The sequence below is a fragment of the Rhipicephalus sanguineus genome, chromosome 1 (assembly GCF_013339695.2).
Source record: "Rhipicephalus sanguineus isolate Rsan-2018 chromosome 1, BIME_Rsan_1.4, whole genome shotgun sequence".
NCBI lineage: Eukaryota > Metazoa > Arthropoda > Arachnida > Ixodida > Ixodidae > Rhipicephalus > Rhipicephalus sanguineus.
This window is the reverse complement of record NC_051176.1, coordinates 339,867,632-339,890,393: the sequence shown is the minus strand read 5'-3', so window position 1 is coordinate 339,890,393 and position 22,762 is coordinate 339,867,632. Positions and strand designations below refer to the sequence as shown.

Below are 22,762 nucleotides of genomic sequence, written 5' to 3'. Positions count from 1 at the left end.
ATCAGTCACTGTAAAATCCGAAAATAACATTTTCAAAAAAACGATTTTTTCGCGATTTTTCGGTTTCTAAGACCCGTGTCCCCCCTTAAAAGAATAGTTATTACACGTGCAGAGAGACGGACGGAAATCGGGCCGCATCGCAGTCGTTCGGATATAGGCGATGCGCAAAGCGCCGACCACGCCATCTGCTGCCATGGCTCGGAAGCGCTCGCGGGACCCGGCGAACAGTGTTTCAGCGAGCGTCTAAGCGAGTGCACGGATGTTTGTGTTTTTCAACGTGATTTAACGACTCTCTCGGGCTTCAGCGATGTCGAGAAACAACTGCTGCGTTGTCGGCTGCTCAAACACGTACAAAAACTCGCCAGGAACGCACTTCTACACGTTTCCGGTGCTATTTCATGAGCGAGAGCGACGGCGACGGTGGATTGCGGCTGTCCGACGCAAAAGGTAAGCAATCGCGCTTTGTTTAGGCAGTGTTAGAACGATTACCGTGTTTTTATTTCTCCATTTATGTCGCTACGTCTTCAGCGAACGCTACTACGTTTACATTTGGTCGCCTCGCCTGCATTGTAGACGCTACAATGCACATGAGGTTGTTATCACTGATAAGACGCGATGCCTAGGCTCTCTTGAAAAACGAATGGCGCGAAGCGCTATGCCAGAGAATGTGGGGCAGGTGGTGGCTACTTTACAAAAGCGCCGTGGAATCACACGTGTGCTGCACGAAATGGGCTGCATTCTACCTAATGATGGCACTGGAATGCGATCACCAGTGCAGAATGTTCGCTGTGCGCTCGCCTCAACTGTATGCATATTGGCTGTAAACATGGCACCTGTTCGCACTGAAGGCTTTTGACAGGACATTCAACCGATTCAACCTCCCTTTGAATGCCTCGTAACATGACTTCATGCTAATAAAAAACACCCTTGATGTATCCCACTAATACTCATTCGCTTTACACAAGCTGTGTTATGAGTGGGGCCATAGGCGTGCTCACGGGGCGTTGGGGCTTTCCTATTTGCCTAAGAGAGGGGGGGGCGGGCGGCGCAAAATCTGCCCCTTGCATTAACTTAGTGGGGCCTGGGGGCGCTGAGATGATCCTTTGCCCCCCCTTTGATGGGGAACCCTGCGCATGCCTGAGTGGAGCCGATTATGGAATTTACGTGTTTTCTTTTCTTTATTCTTACTGGTGGTGCTAGCTACTGGTTGCTGTTTTCTTTAGCATGTAATTGGCGAGTATATGTTGGTGCTGCTTCATTGTAGTTATATCACACATGAAAAAAATTTTGCATGCCCAATGCGTGGGGTCGATCCTCAAAGTTTCGTTTTTTTTTTTATTCTTGCTAGTGGTGCTAGCTACTGGTTGCTTTTCTTTTGTGTGTGTGAAATTGCATGGACTTCAGTAAAGCACTGGGTTTTCAAGCAATATATATAGCAATATATATAGTTTGTTGACGCTTGTCTGTGGCAAACACTTGGCGCGTATAGTGACAGTGTCGTCCCACACAGCTGTTACATCGGACACATGTCCACTATTAGAAAGCGCGGCTCCTTTGCGCACACTATCACCGCAAAAGTAATTGTCAGGGACGCGCACAAGCGGCAAATCGCACGCGCGTACTTCCGTCATGCTTGCAGTGAAAGAAGGCGTTCGCTACGCGTCCCGCGTGCGGTTCCAATGGCCGCCGCTACGCGGCTTTCAGTGGCGCCCCTATAGGCGCTGCGCATCGCGAATAGTTCGGAGTCCCCGAAACGTGCGTGCGAGACTGGCGCAAACAGAAGCAGAAGATTTTTTACAGCAAAGCTTCACGAAAAGGTTTCAGTGGACCAAAGCAGGGCCGGTTTCCCGAAATCGAAGAGTGTTGAGAGCGACAAGGAGTTGTCCGACAGCGACGAGGACTGATCTATTACGCGACTCGTATCGCCGCCGTAGTGGTGACAGTTTTAGCGGCAAGGCCTGCTTTTTGAGTTTGTGTTTTACTTTTTTGAAACTTCAGTTCTTTAAAACCCAAATACTTGTTCTTCTGAGTGTGCGAAGTTTGACTCCTACGGACTTTTTTTGTTCTTTTCTCTCACGAAAAATGGGTGCGCGTTACAATCGATGTATTACTTTTTTTTTTTTTTTTGGTCGCAGAAAACGGGTGCGCGTTACAATCGAGGGCGCGGTAGAATCGAGTAAATACGGTAAGTGCACCCTGAGCAGTTGGACCCCACACACGAGTTTGTTGTGCACAATACTCACCATTCAGGTTTGATGTCTGTGACTGTACGAATGTAATTCTTGGTGGTGAGGACAAACTCATTATACACCACCCACTCAGGTTTGTGATCCAAGCAAGTTGATGGATGGAGCTGCACAACCTGGTTGTCTTTGATTGTCAAATAGTGACCAGTCCTTTCCAAGTGGGCCACCTGCACACGATTTGTCACGGTAAATTACAGCTTGCTGCTGCTCACTAAACAAGACCATCAGCACGAAAAACATTTAAGAACAAAATGAACAATAGCATGGATGTTACCCAAAAAAGGTGAAGCAACTATAATTATATTGCTGCAATATGTGATGTAATATCTTGATTTGTTGCAACTAGGGGTGTGCAAATATTCGAAAGTTTCGAATATTCGTCGAATATTACCTTCGAAATATTCGTATTCGATTCGACAATCGTGTATTCGAAAAGTTTCGAATATTCGATAACTTCGAATATTAGAAAAATTCGAATATGCGATTCGATTATCATGCATAAAATAACTCGTCTTCCACATTTCTGCTGCGTTCGTATAGCTAAAAACGTTGCCGAGAGGAGCGGTACACATCGTAAGTACGCGGAGGCAAGATATCTGCCTGCGACGAGCGCCCCAATACGTATGATTTATTGCTGGTGCATCTCCGACGTGCAGCGCTGTTGGCGATCATGTAACCGTAATTTTCAATATTATGCGGCCGTAACGTGCCGCACTACCACTCGTTCACAATGCGGGACCACTTCTGATGAAAGACAGAACCCATGTGACTGGTGGCGAACTGTAGGCACCTTCAGATACCCCATTCTAGCAAAGCTTTGCCCCATGTACCTCCCTATACCAGCCACTTCTGTTCCAAGCGAGCGTGCCTTTTCAGTGGCATGGGGGGGGGGGGGGTGCCTCTGTTAGAAGGGAGCGCCTGCTGCCTGATCATGTGGAGCAACTCATATTTCTTCATGATAACATCTAGTCATTACTTTGATTGTGCCGTGATATTTGCTTGCGTTGTGATGTGCATTGTGCTAGCCTGGACATTGTGTTCTGGAGATAGCAGTGTATGTTTTGTTGCCAGTCAGGCTGTTAATGTTTTTTTTTTTTTTCAAATAGCTACATGTTAAATAAACTATTGTTACTGTGGAGGCATTTTTCCTTTGATATTCGATATTCGATTCGATATTCGAAGGTGGATATTCGTATTCGATTCGTATTCGAAAAATTTGATATTCGCACACCCCTAGTTGCAACCTTTTTGTTATACTGTCATAAAACATACCTTCAGTGAGTTTATACACGTGATAACAGAAAAAAAGGTTGAGGGTCACTTCACACTCAGTTTTAAATACCTAATAAATTCAACCATTTAAATTTTGTGCATTTGCTTCACATAAAAAGCTTTCCCAAAGCTCTACCTGGTGCAAAACTTGGCATATATTACACTGCAGATGGCATGCACTCTATGTGACAAAATAAAACAACCCTATAGATCTTTTCACAGGAGAGAAGAAGTGCCCCCTTTCTGGGCTGTGGCATGGGAGTACAAAGGCTGACGTCACAGCCTTGGCAGTGTATTGGGGGGGGGGGGGCACGCTTATTTAGCACAGCCCAAAATAGACTATGGAGGCGCCCAGGAAGCCTTCTGTGAAAAGATCTATAGACACTCAAATATGTAATAGTATGAGGTGCATAGAACGACTAAGTGGTTCCTCGGCTTACATTTTATAGCAAGCATTGCCAAAGCTTTCTATCCTGTTTGCCCTGTACTGTGGACACGAAGGGTTAGTGATGCTTATATAATAAGGTAAGCCCAGGAACCACTAAGTTCTTTTAAAGTGGAGATCATTGGGAGATGTCTTCGTCCTGCAGTGGACATAAATAGGCTGAAAATGATGAAACTTTTCCATCAAAGTGGTCTAGTTTAAACTAGACATGAAAATGTCAGAACTGCAAGGGCTACTAATGCAAAAGTAGGAACAAATAGTGTCCTCAAAAACTGCAAAACTGCACTTCACAAAATTCTGAACTACCCAATGGCGTATCTGCCATGAGTGTTGACTGGATTTTTCAGAGCTCAAAAAATAAACTAGACCTTTTAGTTCTCACAGAGCTTTGCACCTACAAAAATGAAACTTCTGTATACATTGAATACATCCACGGCTTCTTTCATGTTTCTGTCCGATTTTCATCATTCTTATAAAAAATGTTTTTTGCTTAACAAATTTTGCATTAGTAATTAAAGACTTTTAATATATAATTCAAAAGTATGTTCACTTTAGCTTCATTTCTCGGCATGGAGCCATTCTATAAATAACAATTTCTTATATATAGACAACCAAATGCCACAAACATTTTGCCCATGGCCAGGAAAGTTGCAATACTGGGCAAGTGGGCGAGTATCACATAGAATGCCATACTAATAGTACTTGCATGAACAAGGTAGGTTTCAGGCACATTCTGTTTTAGGCACATAAACGCAAAGCTAACATAACATTCAAGTAGCAAGGTTAGGAGATGCAAACCTGCATAAAGAAGCCAGACACAAGGGTCTTGCGAATATTGATGTAGTAGTCTTTGCTAGTAAACTCCGTAGATGTTCGGCGAAGGTTGAAGCGGTCCATAATTCTTGACAGCTGCTGCCGCACGTTGTCCGCACTCTTCATAGAACGGTAGTTGATGAAGTTGTCGTAACACCACTGGGTGTCCTCGTGGTCTATATGAGGTGAAAGGAGAGATGTGAAATAAGTAAATAAAAAAAGACAAAGAAATAGAGAGAAGGTGAAAACATAACACAAAATTACAAATTAATCATGACAAAAGTTTTATTCAGCACTGTATGAAGCATTAAACTCTACACTCCCTTTAGAAGCTCCACAAAAATTGTGACCCCAGACAAAGACGTACATGTACGACATGCCTGTAGGTTTAAAAATCGTGCCTTTTTCGATCACTTCTCTTGCTTGGCGTGTGCTGACACACTGCGGGAATACATGGAACTTTTTTCTAGTGTCGATGTCTCTATCTCCCTCTCTTTTTTTTTAATGCTTTACTACAGCGGTGTGCCGGCTAGTTTCGGTTTCGTTGTTTGGCCAGTTCCCACTTGTTGCACCCACAAAACTGATGGCTTTCCGGTTTAGTATCTTTCAAAAGGTGACGGATATGTTACTATTTTGTTTACTGCTCCCCGCTATGCGATTACGCCTGTTTCCGTGCAGGTGCTGGTTGACACAAATGATGCCGCTGTGGTTGCGTTTCCTGTCACAAGGACTCACAAAAACCGCTTCCGCATCGTTAGCGATCAGACGAATGATTATTACAGGTTTCGGACTTGTTTTTGCTTTACAGATGCGCTCACAACTACAAAATTTTCTTCAGTGCGCTCACCCGCGGAGTTTGCTTGCACAATGGAATTGCATGCCGGTTGCTTGTGTTAGGTGTACAGTTGCCTGACAAGTCTAACAAAGTTTTCGAACAGAATACAGCAAAGTATCCTTTTTTTTTGCGATTGCTTCAAACTGTTTGTAGGCAAACAAACAAACAAATAATATTTACTTTGGCAATGCATTCATTCTATTGTTCATAGGGCAGCGCACATCAGGAGATGCTAATTTGTACTTGATGGTTTCTGCTAATGATGTGCATTTGGAACAGGTACATATTGACGAGGTTTTAATTAATAATGTGGAAAGGCAACATTGAGGCTAAGAATTTTGTGAAAAAGAAAAGCCCAAAGCCTCACATTATATTTGCACAAGTACGGCAAAAACACATACATTCAATAACCAAGTCAATTTAACGAAGTAGCCAGTGTTCAATTAAGATTGTAAACGCTTCCTACTTTCTGAACCAGAACGCTAGGCATGTTGTTAGTGAACTACTGATTGCTGGGAGACTGTAGAGTCAAATAATCCGCAGAAAAAAAAAAAAAAGAGGTTTGAAGTGCCAAAACCACGGAGGAAGAAGTATTTGAGGAGGAGAATCTCTAGGCCGTGGCAATGAGCGAGGGCGGCGCAATAGCGTCACGGTGGAATGCGGCTTACGCCGAAGCACGGCAGATGACGCTTTCGGCCTGTTGCCATCTTTTACATGCTCTTCTATGGACGCGACACATAAAAATCGTGATAGCGCCTCGTACAATGTAAAATTTCTAAGATTTCGGTCTGTAACATCAATAAGTAGATATGACAGATATTTTGGCTGCAGTTATTAATCGATACTGCCAGAATTTTAGGCCGTACAGTGCTTGAAACGAACTACTAGTAGTGGCCCCTGAGCAGACGACGTCTGCCGCCGCATGCACACGCCCCTCGCTCCTCGCTCGCATGTTGTGCGCGCGCATGCCTATGTGGCCTTGGGAGGGAAAGTTCCCTTCGCAATTTTCTGGTTTTCTTTCTCTTTAGTGCTCTCAGTGGCTTCCGCGCGTTGCGCCGGCGGCGCCGACTCCTTGATGTTTGCACGCACTTTTCAAGCCGCGACAAAGGAGAGTGTTTTGCAGATTTCGACCAGTGCTTCTTCAGGATGGGGCGGAAATGTTTCTTGCCGAACTGCAGCAGTGGGTACGCGTCCTGCGAGGAGAAGGTAATTACCTTCAAAGTTCCTAGTGACCGTGAGTTTGGAGGCGTGGGCTCGCGCCATACCAAGAAAAGACTGACAACTGACGACTCGTGACTACGTTTGCGAGAAGCACTTCTCGGACAGTGACGTAGACAAGCGGCGCTATTATGGCGAGCTTGGTGGTGAAGTTCTCCTTGACAAACCGAAACGGCCAGTGTTGTTACGAGGCGCCGTGCCTTCAATCTTACCGCGTCGTCCCAGCTACTTGTGTCCTGTTCTACAAAAAAGACGTGATATTTCGACCACCTGGGGTTTTGTAACGTGCACCTCAATGTAAGCACACGGGCCTTTAGCATTTCGCCTCCATCTAAATGAGGCCGCCGCAACAACCTAAATATGAATTGATGGCATATGCGCTGAAATAAATTATACCTAACTCATTGAGTTCACGTTATCAAAAATGATAGATTTCACGTTGTACAAAATATATCACGCTGGTAATTTTTCTGTACGTGACGCCATTTTTCTCGTTAATTTACCGAAAAAACTTGAAGTGCCCTTGAGCTTCGAACACGATAGCGTAATCGGGCACAGTGCGCATCGCCTTCTCAATTGCTAGCCTCACCGACACCGATGCCAAGACCGGTATTTCTGCGAAACGAGCTCTTTAACACTGTCGCATTAAAATTTGGAGCTGGCGAAGACGCACAAAAACAACCATTCGGGTGTGAAGTGCGAACGGCGAATGACCTTGAACCGATGAGCTTCGTCGGAAAGCGCGGTGAGAGGGATGCGCGCATTTTTCCTTCTCCGATAGCGGACTCGCACGACAGAGGGCGCTTGAGCGCTGTGCCCGATTCCGTGACTTTATTAGGACGCCCGAGCGCAGTTTCGCCTCCTCAAGAATTCTTGCTCCGTGGCCGAAACCCAGATATGATTATGAACCATGCTGTAGCAGTTTTGACCTTATGGGGTTCTTTAGGGTGCACCTTAATTGAAGTGCAGAGGCATTCTTGCATTTCGCTGCGGTGGGGAATCAAACTCGCGTCGTGTGCTCAACACCACATCTGTGGTACAACAATGCTCCCACGACTGGCTAATGGTGAATTCCATTGGCAAATTCGGAAACACTTCCGGTAGCAGTTTCTCTACTCCATTCGGAGCGAGTCTGTTCCACTGGTGGATTGAGAGTGCTCCCTGTATGTTTCATTGGCAGATTTGGAGCGGCTCTGCCGCCAGATTCACGCCACGGAGCAGCTCTCTCTACCCCGTGAAAAGCGGCGGATTCGACCAGAAGTCGCAAGCTCCCCGCATGTGCGCGATGCAATGCACTGTCCACAGCGCCCGTTCTCTCCGCTCGCGCCCGGGAAGGTGAAAACGGCGCGAAACGCGAGGAATACTGGGCGCTTGCGAAGCAGATGTGCACTAGCGCCCCCTACCATTTGCTCTGGCGAGGGCGCTTGTGTTCCATTGACAGATTTCCTTCGGTTGGTCTTTGCCGGAGTGCAATGCTCCGGCGCAGAGTTCGTCAGCCACTCCGAATCCACCAATGGAATTCACCATAAAGCAAATGGCCAGGTGTGATTTCAACTTCAACATTAGAACACTTTTGCATTTATATAATTAAATCAAACTCCTTGTACAGCAAAAGTGTAAAAGAAACATGTACAGAACTTTGCACAAGACCTTGTGAAAACATTTGTAAGAAATAAAGATTCTGAATGGATAGGGCGAATCGACTCACTCTGCTTGAAGGCATGGTACACATTCAGCAGGGTCAGGTGGTCTCCGTCAATGTGGGCGAAGCGCATCTTGGACTCGTCAGCAGCCTTTTTGGCCTCGTTGGGGCGGACAAAGCACTGCGGAACTGAACAGTGTCGGATGGGGGGGCCGCAGACGGGTACAGACGCAGCCCCACATCCACCTCTGCTTAGTTTCGTGCCACTAGGCTCACCCCAAGCACCTTCCACCAGGGTCCCATATAGATGCCCTCCTGCCTCACCTCAGCACTTATAAAGCTTCTTGCAGCAGCAGACATGGTCACAGAGTACTGCGACTTCTTTAGCTCATGCCATGCCAAATCTCCCAGACAATGCACAAGGCACCCACCTAAAGAAGACTTCCTATGTCTCTTAAAGTTCTTCAAGGTTGCCCTGCTACACTGGGACACCCAGTTCCAAAAAAAGCCACCCCAGAAAGACTACACACACACATTACCATGTGCTGAAATCAATATTTACTGAAACTGATGCATTTAAACACACTATTATTCCACAGACAATTCCTGACTGGAACGCCCTTCCTAAATCATTTTCGAGAAGGCAGATTTTGAAAAAGCACTGAAACAGTATGTATTAAACATGCGGTAATATAACCTTGTTCAATTCTAAGTGGCATTGTTTATTTGGTGAACCAAAATTGTACTAGAATTGTTTGAAATTTCCACTCCTGCTTGTGCCTATCAGACCTCCAGTATTTAAAATGAATAATAATCCCCACCGTCAATACTCTTGCATCAGCACACTTAACACATTTCTGAGCACTGAGTTTCCATATTATCCAACCCTTTCACAATGCAGTCACGAAGGAACAAATGTGAAGATGAGCACGACCTTGAATTCATGTCACGGGAAAAAAAAGTAGTAGTAATGACCTTCACACATTCTTAGCTGTTAAATTCTTTTCAGTGCTTTCTGTGCCTTCCTGAGGAAGGGGTAAAAATGCTTATGCGCAATGCAAAACCTTGTTTGCTCGCCATTTTTTTTCTCCATAGGGTACTTCTTGCCATAAGCTCAACTATAATGCATACATCACCAGAAGCGTAATTTCTCAGCACAATGAATGCTGCACTAGTGCAGTGTCTGGAATGTTTGACACGGAAAGATCAATTTAAGGGGGGACATGGCACTTGAAAAAAAGTTTTTTGTTTCTTGATAGATTTTGACGAAACTTCCTTAGTGTATGTATATCTGTGCGTTAATTTCAAATATGCAATTATTTTTCTAGTACGATGTGTAGTTTTTAAGATACAAAATATTTCATGTACCTTTTTGGGGAGTAAGATTCTTTGTAAACTGAGTTAGTTACAAAGTAAGTTGGCACATCACGGTAATCTGCAATCGGAACTGTGTGCAGTGCAACAAAAATGGGTGTTCTAAACCCATTAGAACGAAAGTTATGGTATGTTGAACATTCACGAGTGAAATTCTAGCTTGAAAATGACTCACTCGTGAATGTTCAACATACCATAACTTAGGTTCAAATGGGTTTAGAACCATTTTTTGTTGCGCTGCACACAGTTCCGATTGCAGATTATCGTGATATGCTGATTTACTTTGTAACGCAGTCAGCTTAGAAATAATCTTGCTCCCCAAAAGGCACATGAAATATTTTGTATTTTAAGAACTACACAATATACAAGAGAAGTAATTGCATAATTGAAATCAGCACACAAATATACATAAAGTCGCCATATTTCATCAAAATTGATCAAGAAATAAAGAAAAATGTTCAAAAGCAGTGTCTCCCCTTAACCACCCACAGGCCTACAGGGCTGCTGAAACAACATTATGGAGCTGCATACCACTAATGTCACCATAATGTCAGATGGACCTATTGCCGAGGTAGCACAGAGCTCAACACTCTTGTCTAGAGCGCTCAAGCAGCGCATTTCGGACTGCACCGGCGATGTCTTCCTCATTGAATTTCCCCACTGCCATCAATGAGGACCTTAAAAAATTATTTTCTTGCTTAAAGGGCCCGTCAACAGGTTTGACAATTTTTAGCTGACGAGCGCAATGCATACACTGGGCATTCACGATCACGTATGCCAAAATTTGCAACGCTATGCGCCGCGGAAATGGGTCAAATTTCAAGCTTAACGCTGCTTGCCCTTCCTCTCGCGGGCGTGCGCCCAGAGAATGAGGGGATGATGTAGACGATGGAATGGCCCTACGTAGACGGTAGTGCTGTGACGTCAGTCCTCTACGTAGTGCTCTGACGTCGCCAACAGTAGCACATGACACTGTGATAATTATTTGATATGACGTGTAGTATGTATAATTTGTTGCTTGAATAGATGAATAAACCTTGAGAGCAATAATAAAATACAGAACCGGAATGTGTTGGTTTTCTTTTTTAATTTTTACTGCGAATTGCAGCGAGATGCGAGACTATTCTACCTCCGTTTTGCATGCATTCATGTTTTCGCACTTTGCGCATCTTGCAGATGCCACCCCTTACAACGAAACTAATTTTCTACCGCGTTCCAGCGCTCATTAGGCTCATTTATCCTCCCACATCTAACTAGATGTTCGTGCGGCGTACCCTCGCGTCTAATTAGATGTTCGAGCGGCGCACTGCTAGTCTCGCGTCCATACAAATGTCACAGCTTTTGTGCTAAGTCATAGGTTGAAAGCCAAGTGATCGGCAAGGGCGCATTTGGCTTAACTTGCAGAGATGAAGCCCAAAGAACACCGCCACAACACTGCTCGCGTCTCGGGGGCTCGGGCTGTTTCGGGCACATCATGCGCTCGTGACATTGTACGCGCATGACGCGTTCATGCGTGTGCGTCACGTGATCCTCCCAATCGCGTGCCGAAGAGGGCAGGGAAGGGATTTGGCTTGCGAAGGCTACACGGGGCGAGCGGCAAGGGTTTCAAGCTCGCCTCCTCGCATCATGGTTTCACCCGCCTCAAAACATTGGTTTTCTCATCTTCTAATTAGGACTGATTAGAAAAATTTTTGTGGCATAATGCTCTTTAATGGGCACGCAACAACTTCCAGTGTCTAACTAAAATTCGTTATGTCACCTGGTGAGGGGCTGTTATGATCGGCCTGCCTGGCTTGGCGCCGCTTTGACGCATGAGACGTTGCGGCTAAGACTACCCTGATTTCTTCCGGGTCAGCGGTTCCAGAGATGCCCCAAGAGCGGCGACAACACGAAGGTCGTTCGTCTAATATTCTCAGGTTGTCTGCGCCCCTCGTAAAACCCTTTGGGCACGCCTGACCGACTGACAGATTAGGAAGAGTTGTTGGCCGTCGAGGCGTCTTGCTTTGTCGTCAAGGTGCCCCGGACAAAGGACCCAGCGTCTGGGAACCGTCTGCGGATGCATTTCCCACGTTCTCCGTGGCTCCTTGTTGCCGCTGTTTCCACCACGTGGCCTGCCTGGCGCCGCATACCCATCATTGCAACAGACTACGAAACTGACTTCCACGTAAGACTCAACGTCTTCGTGCTGTGCCGTGTGTGCGCGGTGGGCAGTGTTTTTCCCTCGCCATGGGACGAACTGGATGTGCCTCTTTCTCCTTTCGTGGGTTGGGAAGGAGGCAGCGTTTCAGCTTTCCCTTTTGGGGGCGGAGGTGAAGATGGAGATTTTCATTGGACTGTTCTGGCCTCCATTGTTTTTTCCTGCAGGGAACCCTGGGAAGGCCAGGACATAAAATGCGAGCGCCGATGCGCTCCCGACGAGCTCTCACAAGTTCTCTCAAGCTCTCACGAGCTCCGAGAGCTTCCATGATGCTAACCCCATCATGTAACAACACGCTACCTGTAAATAAACGTTACTGTTAACAGCTCCGGGCTCCTCCCCTCGACATCTCCCCGGGACTCTAGCTGGCTCCGGTCCTCTGGGCAGACCCTGATGACATCAACTGGATGGCAGCGGTGTGATGCTGCTGACAACTGGAACACATCAACTGGTTAGCAGCAACGGGATGACCCATGCTTGACTCGGGCCTCAACGATATGGTGAGTGCTTGACTTTCTTTGAGTTTTGCCAGGTTTTAGCTTTTGAAGTTTTCTAAATCTGTGTGTAATCTTCTGTGCGTATAGGCTTCGTTGTACCGCTACCATACGTCACAGCTATTCACCATTTTAGCTTTCATGTTCTAAAACTGGCAGTGTTTTACCGTGCGTCTAGGCTTCGCTTGTTCGCTACCTAACGTCACGGCGGGTAGAAAGTCCTCACTCGTGAAGACCATGGAGTTGGTAAAGAAGCTAGAGAGACCAGACCTCTTACTACTGTGTGAAGAGCTGGGAATTAAGGTTGGGAGAGAAGAGAGAGAGCCGCAGCTGATTAGGGCAATTCAGGAATGCGGTGCGGAGGATGACGAAATTGAGGAGTGCTGGGAAGAAGTAGAAAAAAAGCAAAAAGAGGCCGAGAGAATCAAAAGATGGGCTGAAGAAGACAGGATAAATGAGAAAAGGCGATTGGCTTTAGCACTTTATCAGGCATCAAGTAACCCGAATAACGAGAAAGCAGCCTCAGATAAGAAAAAGAAAGGCAGTCCTGCTAAGTCCACGTCTACAGTGAGCCACTCAGAAGATCGAAAGAAAGAAAAGGCGTTTAAGGCTAGGAAGCCGGTTGTATGCCACCGTTGCAAAGAGCTAGGTCACATCGCAATCGGCTGCCGCAAGCCTAGGAATGTTCTCTGTTTTCGGGACAGCAGCGACAATAATCTGGAACAATTGAAACCCCCCATTCAGGAATTAGTTGAGGAAAACGTACTGCGGGACTCTTCCGCAACGTTTGATAGTGTACATCCGTACTCTTTGACAAATGAGGTGACCGCAGGGGAACGCCCGTGTGCATGGCAAGTAGTTGAAAATGAAAGTGTGTGTTTGCCATTAGCCCGCGTTGAGAGTGAGGGACCGTTCAGACTGCTCGCCACGGAAACTTTGGTGTCCCAAAACCTGCCCGAGCATTATCCCTCTCAGAATGACGTGGATATGCTTTCGAAAGGCCTTTGTTTTGGTGACGAATCGGCGGCAGCTATGACGGATCCGATGGCCTGTGAGTCTGCTCATGAGGTTCCGGAAGCAGAAAGCGCTAACGAAGCAGACTGTAAAGTTCAGATGATGAGGCGCTTAGCTTACCACGAGAGGAAGAGGCGCTCAACATAGCGCGAGGTGATGAAGCGCTTAGATTAGCGCGAGGTGATGACTCTCATCAAGGAGAGACATCTGATGGCGAGCCGGCTGGTTTAGCAAGTGTCGATTGTAGCGTTGTTTCTGAAGTGCAGACAGCTAGAAATAACGCCGAGGATAAACCAGTTGAGCCGCCTGGAGTTTTGAGCAATTTACTTCCGAGTATTATTGCCGAGTCGGGGAGCGTTCCGTGCCGCCCCGAAAGAAAAAGGCGCCAGCGAAAACTTCGGAGAACGGGGAAAGGTCCAAGTTGCCTCGAGCGGAGTCTGGAAACCCCGAAAAGGTTCTCTAAAAGTCAAAAGTTGCGGGTCTCGCACAAATCGAGATTAGGCATAAAACGTGTCGCGAGGGCCAAGAAAAAGAGACGCCGAAATAGTCGCCTGGTTTCATCATCTTTGGTGAAGGCTAAACGGTGGAGCAAAGCGAGGTGGTGCGTACGCGACTGTAACGACAAAGGTCCTCCCCCAAGTTTGCGAGAGAGTGACCGCTGCTCTGGGCGGCCCACAATGAGGAAGCTTAGGCGTCCGGGTGCGTCTTTGTCGGAGTTCGGGGCCCGCGGAACAAAGGTCACCGCCACTGTGTGCTTCGGACAGGTTGGCTTTTTGTCCCTCCGTCGCGATCTGGCCCATCGACAACTGTGGTATGCGCGTCCCCCCAGAGCACGTCTGAAAGGGTGCCGCATTAAATTACGCAGTGTCACGAAGGATACTAAGAATTTGTCTTGTATCCAGTTTTATTATTGTTTTGTTTAGCTGTCTAACGTTTGCATGTCTGCCGATGAGCAAGGACTGTGTCGATTTTTGAAAGTTTTATTTTCCTCCTCATCTTAACTGCAGACATTGAGATATTTGCTAAACTGCTTGTTTGCTTACATTTTGCAAAAGCTAGCACCCGAGTAGAGGGTTTTGCGCTGATTTTAACAGAGAAGTAGGCTGAAGGTAAAAAAGCCTCTGTTTAAACCTTATGTTTTTGCAGTGTAGTGTAGGTTTTTGCTTTTGTTGATTTTATTTTATCCGCATAATGTTCGGACAGTGTAAGGCTACCAAGAATTTCTCTTGTATCCAGTTTTGAATTGTTTTGCTTTTAATGTTCGCGTGTCTGCAGATGAGCAAGGAATATGTCGATTTTTGTAACTTTTATTTTCTTCCTCATGATAACTGCAGACATTAAGATACTTAATGAACTGAGTGTTTGCTTACATTTAGCGAAACCTAACACCCGTGTAGAGGGTTTTGCGCATGTTGATTTTTAACAGAGAAGTAGGCTGAGGGTAAAAGCCTCTGTATAAACCTTGTGTAAATTTGCAGCACACGTGTTAGTATGCGCATCAGTGTAGTGTAGGTTTTTTGTTTCTCTGTTTGTTTTATTTTCATACGCGCAAGTTTGATTTTGAGTTTTACTTATACTGTGAGAGGCGTAATTCATTAACTACCTCCTTTCGTTTTGTTTCGCCCGTAGCACCTGCGTGCCTTGAACGCTGTGAATCTCTCTGGGAAATGATACAAAACGTTAGGCTGTTGATTTGCTTCGCACGTATGTAGGTCTGAGTTTGTTATGGCTTCGTTATCTGATTCTTGATTTTCACGAGTGAGCGCACCAATTGTAAATTTCTAGGGAGTTTTACCAAAACTGTAACCTGGCATTTCTCGAGGTCAGTTGAGTGCTCTATGTTTGTTGTGCCTCGGGTCTTGCGTGGTTCGTTTCTGGCGTTTGCTGGCCATGGCTCAGGTCCAGAGATTGGTGCAGCCTGCGTCAACGTCTACAAGGGAGCAGATCTACGGTCTCTGCGGAGTGCTTTGGTGCTGCAACCCCTTCGAGACCTCCGGTGACGGTGGACGGGCTGTTATGATCGGCCTGCCTGGCTTGGCGCCGCTTTGACGCATGAGACGTTGCGGCTAAGACTACCCTGATTTCTTCCGGGTCAGCGGTTCCAGAGATGCCCCAAGAGCGGCGACAACACGAAGGTCGTTCGTCTAATATTCTCAGGTTGTCTGCGCCCCTCGTAAAACCCTTTGGGCACGCCTGACCGACTGACAGATTAGGAAGAGTTGTTGGCCGTCGAGGCGTCTTGCTTTGTCGTCAAGGTGCCCCGGACAAAGGACCCAGCGTCTGGGAACCGTCTGCGGATGCATTTCCCACGTTCTCCGTGGCTCCTTGTTGCCGCTGTTTCCACCACGTGGCCTGCCTGGCGCCGCATACCCATCATTGCAACAGACTACGAAACTGACTTCCACGTAAGACTCAACGTCTTCGTGCTGTGCCGTGTGTGCGCGGTGGGCAGTGTTTTTCCCTCGCCATGGGACGAACTGGATGTGCCTCTTTCTCCTTTCGTGGGTTGGGAAGGAGGCAGCGTTTCAGCTTTCCCTTTTGGGGGCGGAGGTGAAGATGGAGATTTTCATTGGACTGTTCTGGCCTCCATTGTTTTTTCCTGCAGGGAACCCTGGGAAGGCCAGGACATAAAATGCGAGCGCCGATGCGCTCCCGACGAGCTCTCACAAGTTCTCTCAAGCTCTCACGAGCTCCGAGAGCTTCCATGATGCTAACCCCATCATGTAACAACACGCTACCTGTAAATAAACGTTACTGTTAACAGCTCCGGGCTCCTCCCCTCGACATCTCCCCGGGACTCTAGCTGGCTCCGGTCCTCTGGGCAGAACCCCGATCACATCAGGGCCCTTTAAAACTCAACGCAATAAATTACGATTTATTTGAACATGTTTGAGATGGTCGCCAAGGTGCCTGGGACATTTGGCATGGAATGACCCTAGTAAGATTCCAGCTTTGAACATATTTTCTCATATCTAAACAAAAATATACAGTTTGTATACAGCCCTTCAGTAATAAAAGGCTATTTACTACATTATTCGACACGTGTAACGCAATTGACAACTGCATGTCCGGTCAACTGAGGAACTTGTGGTTATGGCAAACTTACCAAAGTTATCTGCTGTGCCACAACAATGACAGTAATTAAGCTGGAGAACAGTACGTCACCACATGCATGCACAGTGTTGTGTTCACTGAATCAGTCAATGGTAAATATGGAGAACTTCTCTTAATTCAACCTTGACAGGACTAATGAAACTGACCAAATCACCTGGCATGTCTAACTAAAGTAGCAAAGAAATAAATTTACTACAGTGGAACCTCGTTAATGTGTACCTGCCGGGAACGCCACATAACTACGCACTAAACGGTAGTACGAATGAACCATTAAGTAAAAATTTGCACCTCCTCGCGTACGCCATCGCCACCAGCAAAAAAATATATAGTGCCACAGCAAATATTGCCTAAACTACCCACTGCAAAGCCTTTTCTTTGTTTTTGCCAAAGTGGAGAAAAGATTCTGGTACTCTCGCACCACCGTCCGGTAGTGCTGATAGCGCGCGGTGGCGACGCCAAGGAGCATTTCGGAACTATTACAGGGTCCGGTATACACAGTGACCAACATAGCGACGGAACGGACAGTGTCGGCTATATATGTGTGTCACAGTGTGCGTCTGTACCGCGATCTGCTACTAAACGAAAACTGACACAGTTTCAGTGAAACGCGGTACGGCTGCGGGGAGCTGATCGTCTCCTGGCTAGTTGCGTGCAGCGGGTGGCCTTCTCGGCTCACGCCGTCACTGGCGGGCTGCTTGCTGCACTGCATGCGCGCATTTGTCCATGGGAGTGTTTTTCGTACCCACTTCGCTCCAGACCGTGCACAGATGCAGCGAGTAGCTTGTTCAGTTAACGCGGTGATGACGAACTTCCTGCAAGCGATGCGCACTCTGCGATGTTCTAGCAGTGCTGGCAGCGGACAGAAACGCGTTTGGGTGGTCGCCCAATAAAAGCGTGCAGTATGGTTACAACAGCACTGCGCTTGCTGTACCGTGTGCGTGCGTTTAGCGTATAGCGTCAATGCAAAGAGGTTTCTCGTCGCTTGCGACCAGCAACGCACAACTCCGCAACAGCAAGCTGCTTTCGTTTCTACAAAGCGGCGCGCGTTAGAACACGGCCCCGCATACGAGGTGGCTGGGATCGGCGGCCCAGCCGCGTTCAGGTTCTTGCCTGTCAAAAGCACGCAATAGGCTTAAAGTAGTGCTGCGCCGCACACGTGCCCGTGCAGATATCTGAAGATACTTATTGTGATAAGGTTATTGGCGATAAGTCATGCTAGCGCGTTCGTCGGTGGCCGCCGCCTCACGTTCATTCTTTCCCGGTGCTTACTCGCAAAAGCGTCGTCGCAATCGCGCGGAAGTCGGAATCGGCGATCAACCGATCTACGCACTTCTCGAAGACGGAAAACCTTTACCGGCACATTGGGGGGTCAGGAAGTTCAGCGGCGCAGTAAGGCTTCATGGCACAAAAAGTTATCGCGGTACGCAGGGTACGCACTAACCAGTAGGCGTAGGACGAAGGACTACGGCTTAAGCGGTCAGCGAATGCATCAGGCTCTATGAGACTCTGTCGGGCATTCGTCGCAACTACGTTTTAACCATTAGTACGCTTAAAGCGGGTACGTATTAACGAGGTTTGACTGTACATATGGCAGTACTTGTTGCCCAGCTTCAACACGCACTGCAAACTAAATGTAAACCCATTTTTATCATTTCAAAGTGGAAAGCCAACCTAAAACTGACATGAGATTAATTGTCTACATAACTAGGAATGACAGCGATCATTCAAGTAAAAAGCTAACAGACACAAGGTTTAGGAACAAAATAAATTGCATGCCTTCAATGACAACGTTAAGAAGATAAAAGTTAGCAAGTGTACTATTTAAGCACTATGACAGGGAACACACAAGCGCGTGGCAAATAGCCTCAAACCCCAATACGACCAATACTCATATAGCGCTGTCAAAAGTACAGTGGAAAGGGTGACGCTTTTCCGCTAACTGTTGTCACTCCCACCACATATCTGTTTTTATGATGCACAATATATGACAAAAATAACAGCCTGACATGGTAGTGCCTGTCGTACCACTAATGCGAAGCAAAGAGCACTACCATTTTTCAAAATCATATTTTGCTAATCTTGATTTTATCTGCTACACGCACACACACACAAGCAAACGGAAAAGCGGTAGTAAAGTAGACTCTCAGTAAACAAAACTGAAACACTTTTCCAAGTAATCGTCTAATGCCTTCATTAAGGGTGCAGACTGGTCTTAGGAACCCAAAAGTGGCAAAAAATTCCATTTTTGGTTTCTGAAATTTTTCAATCTGTCTGCAAACTTCCACACCCCAGGAAGCAGTAATTTTTCTCTATGTCATTCTGAGTGCCCTGATTCTTGGTGCCGCCAAAATGCAGCATCAGCAAAAAATGGGGAGCCTACTTCGAGGCATCTTTATATCTGACAGCACCTGTGTTCCAAACTCTGCTACAAATTTATGAGCATCTCGTGAAAAAGAGAGCTTCTAGAAATGTGCCAACGACGTAATTAAAGGCCTATGTTCACTTATTTGGGCTTTGCCATCTAAGGAACAGCATGCTTCACTATTTGTGGTTGAAACTGCAGATGCTGAGGCAGTAATGAAGTTCAATTGTGACAATTTGAGAACCTCATTAGGTATCTCGGTGGAACTCAATTCAAAACCAAGCCTCCTAAGCATCAGGTGGATGAGTGAGAAGGGAAGACAACAAGCGGCCGAGTCTAATCTCAAGCATGTCATAGCCAAGAATGTCCAGGTGGCACTAAATAAGGGCCACTGCAATGCTCAGCAGCAGTCACTAGTGCCGAATAGTGGCCAAAAATATCGGATATCGAATAGTATATTTACAGGAAATGTGTACCGCCAGTTACAGCAAGACAAAGGTAAAATCGGGGACGCTACGGCGTGCTGACAGCTTCATTACGCACATGTTTGGGAGTGGCTTTTGTTTCAGTTTTTATGGGCAAGCAAGCATGTTGATAGAAGAGCCGCCATTCCAGTCAGCAGTGCCACTCCTAACCTCCTAACAGAGGGGGGTACGGTAGCTAGTTTTCTTTCCTTATGGTCGCGCAACCGCTGCAGTGACGAAATAATTTTAAAATTAACGTCTTCAGTGCCAGCGACACCTTTTTCGGTACCTGCTGGCCTTTTAATAAAAAGCAATTCAATCCTGCCTGCATTTTATACACTTGCTGGGCAAGAAGTCGGAATTGCCAATCCTTGCCTAAGGGTCTCATTGGAGGGGTCGTAACTATTAGTGCAACGACATGATGCAACATGACTTCAATGATTATGAAAGCTGATGTGGAGGAGAATAAGTGGACAAAGTTTAAGAAATATAAAGAAATGGGTTTTTTTTTTAATTGTCGTCAGAAGTTTTCACTGTCCGGTGTTTTCTTTAACTTAGCCCGATCATATCTCTTTACTGAAAATTTATATAAATATAAGATTCGGCAGTGCGGTAGATAAGCATGCGAAGAACGTAATGCGCAATTTTTGTTGCTCTGCTACAAGGATTTTTCGAGATAAAGACCTTCAAAGTAAAGAAAATAACGTTTCCTGGGCCAATTTTGAGGTTTTTTTTATAAAAACATCTACACTACACATCAAAACTAAAAATACCTGAGCAGAAGCAAAAACATGCATATATTTAGTTAAAGAAATTTCAGCTACCTAGCTTTAACCCATTGGCTTCCGCGGCCGGCACTCCGCCGGCCACGTTGGCGAGGCCAAAAGCGCTTTGACCGGCGAAGCGCCGGCCGCTTAGAAAATGTTTATTTTTTACATTGTTTCATAGATGGCAGCACAGTACTGTGTGTTTCCGTTTTGCTTGGTATATTATCCACTAGATGGACATAGTTGTCCAGGTTTTTTAGCTGTTTGAAAGTGGTTTTTTTTTCCTTCAGAGGCGAAGGGTGCACTATCGCGGCTTTTTCGAAACATGGCGTCACGGAAAAAACGCGGTTTGACGGATGAAGAAATAACGAATCTTGTGTTCGACAGTGACCAAGAAAGTGACGTTTGTGATGAGGACGATGTTTTGTTAGACAATGGGGACTGCCAAACTGATGAAAGTGGTAGTGATGAAGAAGAGAATATGTGTTCAGCGGACGCCTCCATGGATGCTTCACAGACATTTCCAAAGAAGCGCAGGATTGAAAACTGGCGATGGGAAGAAGATGACAGTGTTGAAAAAATTGTCGAGCACCCTTTCAGCGGCCAACCAGGTATCAAGAGATCCATAGAACTTCAAGTAGGTGCAAATCAGAGTGCTCTTGGAATGTTCAACGCGCTTCTTGGAGAAGAGATTTGGGGGATAATTGCTTTGCACACAAACGCTTTTGCAATCGAGAAGCAGCGCTCTCATCCCGACCCCTCATGGCATGAAACAACGCCAGGTGAAATGAAAGCTTATTTCACCATGTGCGTGTTGATGAGCCAAGTGAAAAAGAGCAGCATTCAGTCCTACTGGTCAACGAGACCTGTCATCAGCACACCATTTTTTGCCACTGTCATGCCAAGACATCGCTTTTGGGCACTGTCACGCTATCTGCATTTCTGCGACAACAGCATTCCCCAAAATGGAGATAGGCTCTGGAAGATACGGCCTGTCCTTGATCACGTACTAAAATCCATTGGTGCAGCCTATCATCCCGAAGAAGATCTTGCGGTCGACGAAAGCCTGATGAAGTTTCGCGGTCGGCTGTCTTACGTTCAGTTCAATCCTTCGAAACGAGCAAGATTTGGATTGAAATTCTACAAACAGTGTGAGTCATCCAATGGTTACTGCCTGAATTTCTCAATTTATACTGGAAAAAGTGAGAAAACACCAGCAACTGATGGGCTACTGTGCAGTGAGGCCGTTGTTCTTGACCTCGTTGGAAAACACTTACCTGATGGCCACACGATATATATGGACAACTGGTATTCTTCACCGATACTGTTTCGTCGCCTTAAAGAATCTGGTTCGAATGCAGTGGGTACAGTTCGTCTACACCGTAAGAACATGCCAGATGAATTCAAGAAACTCAAGATGAAAAAAGGTGAATGCAAAGCTCTCTTTACACGAGGCATCATGGCTCTGACATGGCAAGATAAAAAGCAAGTAACTATGCTCTCTACCTTGCACAATGCAGCTAATGTGACCGATTCAGGAAAGAAGGGTCGCCAGAACGGCTTGCCAGTTTTGAAACCGCAAGTTGTACTTGATTACAACCGAGGCATGGGAGGAGTTGATCGCGAGGACCAACAACTCGCTTCCTTTCCCATCATGAGAAGATATGCGAAAGGCTACAAGAAAATCTTCTTTTACATTATGGACATCACTGTTTATAACAGCTATGCTCTATTTGTCAAAGCAACTGGCAAGCGGCTCCACTACACTGATTGGAAGGTCAATCTCGCTGAGGCCATTTTCGAAGAGACCACTCTGCCCCTCTACCATGATCGAAGAAACCCGCCTGTAGCGGCCTCACCAATGCGCCTACAAGCCGCCGAATGGGCTCATTTTCCTCGCCACATCCTGCCAAACAAAGTCAAGCAAAATCCATCAAGACTTTGCTTAGTTTGTAAGGCACACGGCAAAAAGTCCGAGAGCCGATGGGAGTGTGAAAAATGTGAAGTTGCCCTTCACATGCCCGTGTGCTTTAAACTTTTTCACACACGAAAGTCATACTGAAGCACCTGATGCAGTCAAGCATTGTTAAGCAAATAAAACAAAGTTTGTTATTCTATGACGTTTGTTGCGGATTTTATTGCGGTTTAGGTGCACCTACCCAAGCCGCCGGCGGGCGCGAAAATTTTCTGGCAGAATACCAGGCGGGAACGGCCGCGGAGAGCGCGGAAGCCAATGGGTTAATATATTTTGTGCAATTCATAACGAAAGTTAGCCAAAACAACAGAGCGGATGAGCGCTCCACTCCACCTCTTCTCATTATTGATTTCCTGTGCTTCGAAAAAAATTTTTGGCGGCAAAACAAATTGCGGATCTCTTCTTTCCACTCATCAGGCAATAATCTATAAAATTTTGAAATAAATTTGAGAGGTCGACCAGCCATCGATTGTTCGATCTTACGTGGAATCACCCCGTTCTTGATTTTTTTTTTTTTTTACAAATTTTTC

General features: G+C 46.2%; 2 protein-coding genes across 2 annotated transcripts in view; one reads left to right on the top strand and one right to left on the bottom strand.

Annotated features, from left to right (window-relative positions):
• Window positions 1-2,192: 2,192 nt before the first annotated feature.
• LOC119379616 (putative pre-mRNA-splicing factor ATP-dependent RNA helicase PRP1) overlaps window positions 2,193-22,762 on the bottom strand; it is a gene marked incomplete in the record, with an annotated part of 65,444 nt that continues 44,874 nt past the window's right edge. Inside the window, 3 exon segments of the mRNA XM_037648924.2 lie at window positions 2,193-2,413; window positions 4,762-4,952; window positions 8,538-8,660. Coding sequence (XP_037504852.1) covers window positions 2,240-2,413; window positions 4,762-4,952; window positions 8,538-8,660 — 488 coding nt within the window.
• On the top strand, window positions 21,605-22,374 carry LOC125756952 (piggyBac transposable element-derived protein 4-like). The gene has a single exon (XM_049412035.1). It carries the CDS (start codon window positions 21,648-21,650, stop codon window positions 22,317-22,319), a length of 672 nt encoding a protein of 223 aa, XP_049267992.1. The 5' UTR covers window positions 21,605-21,647; the 3' UTR covers window positions 22,320-22,374.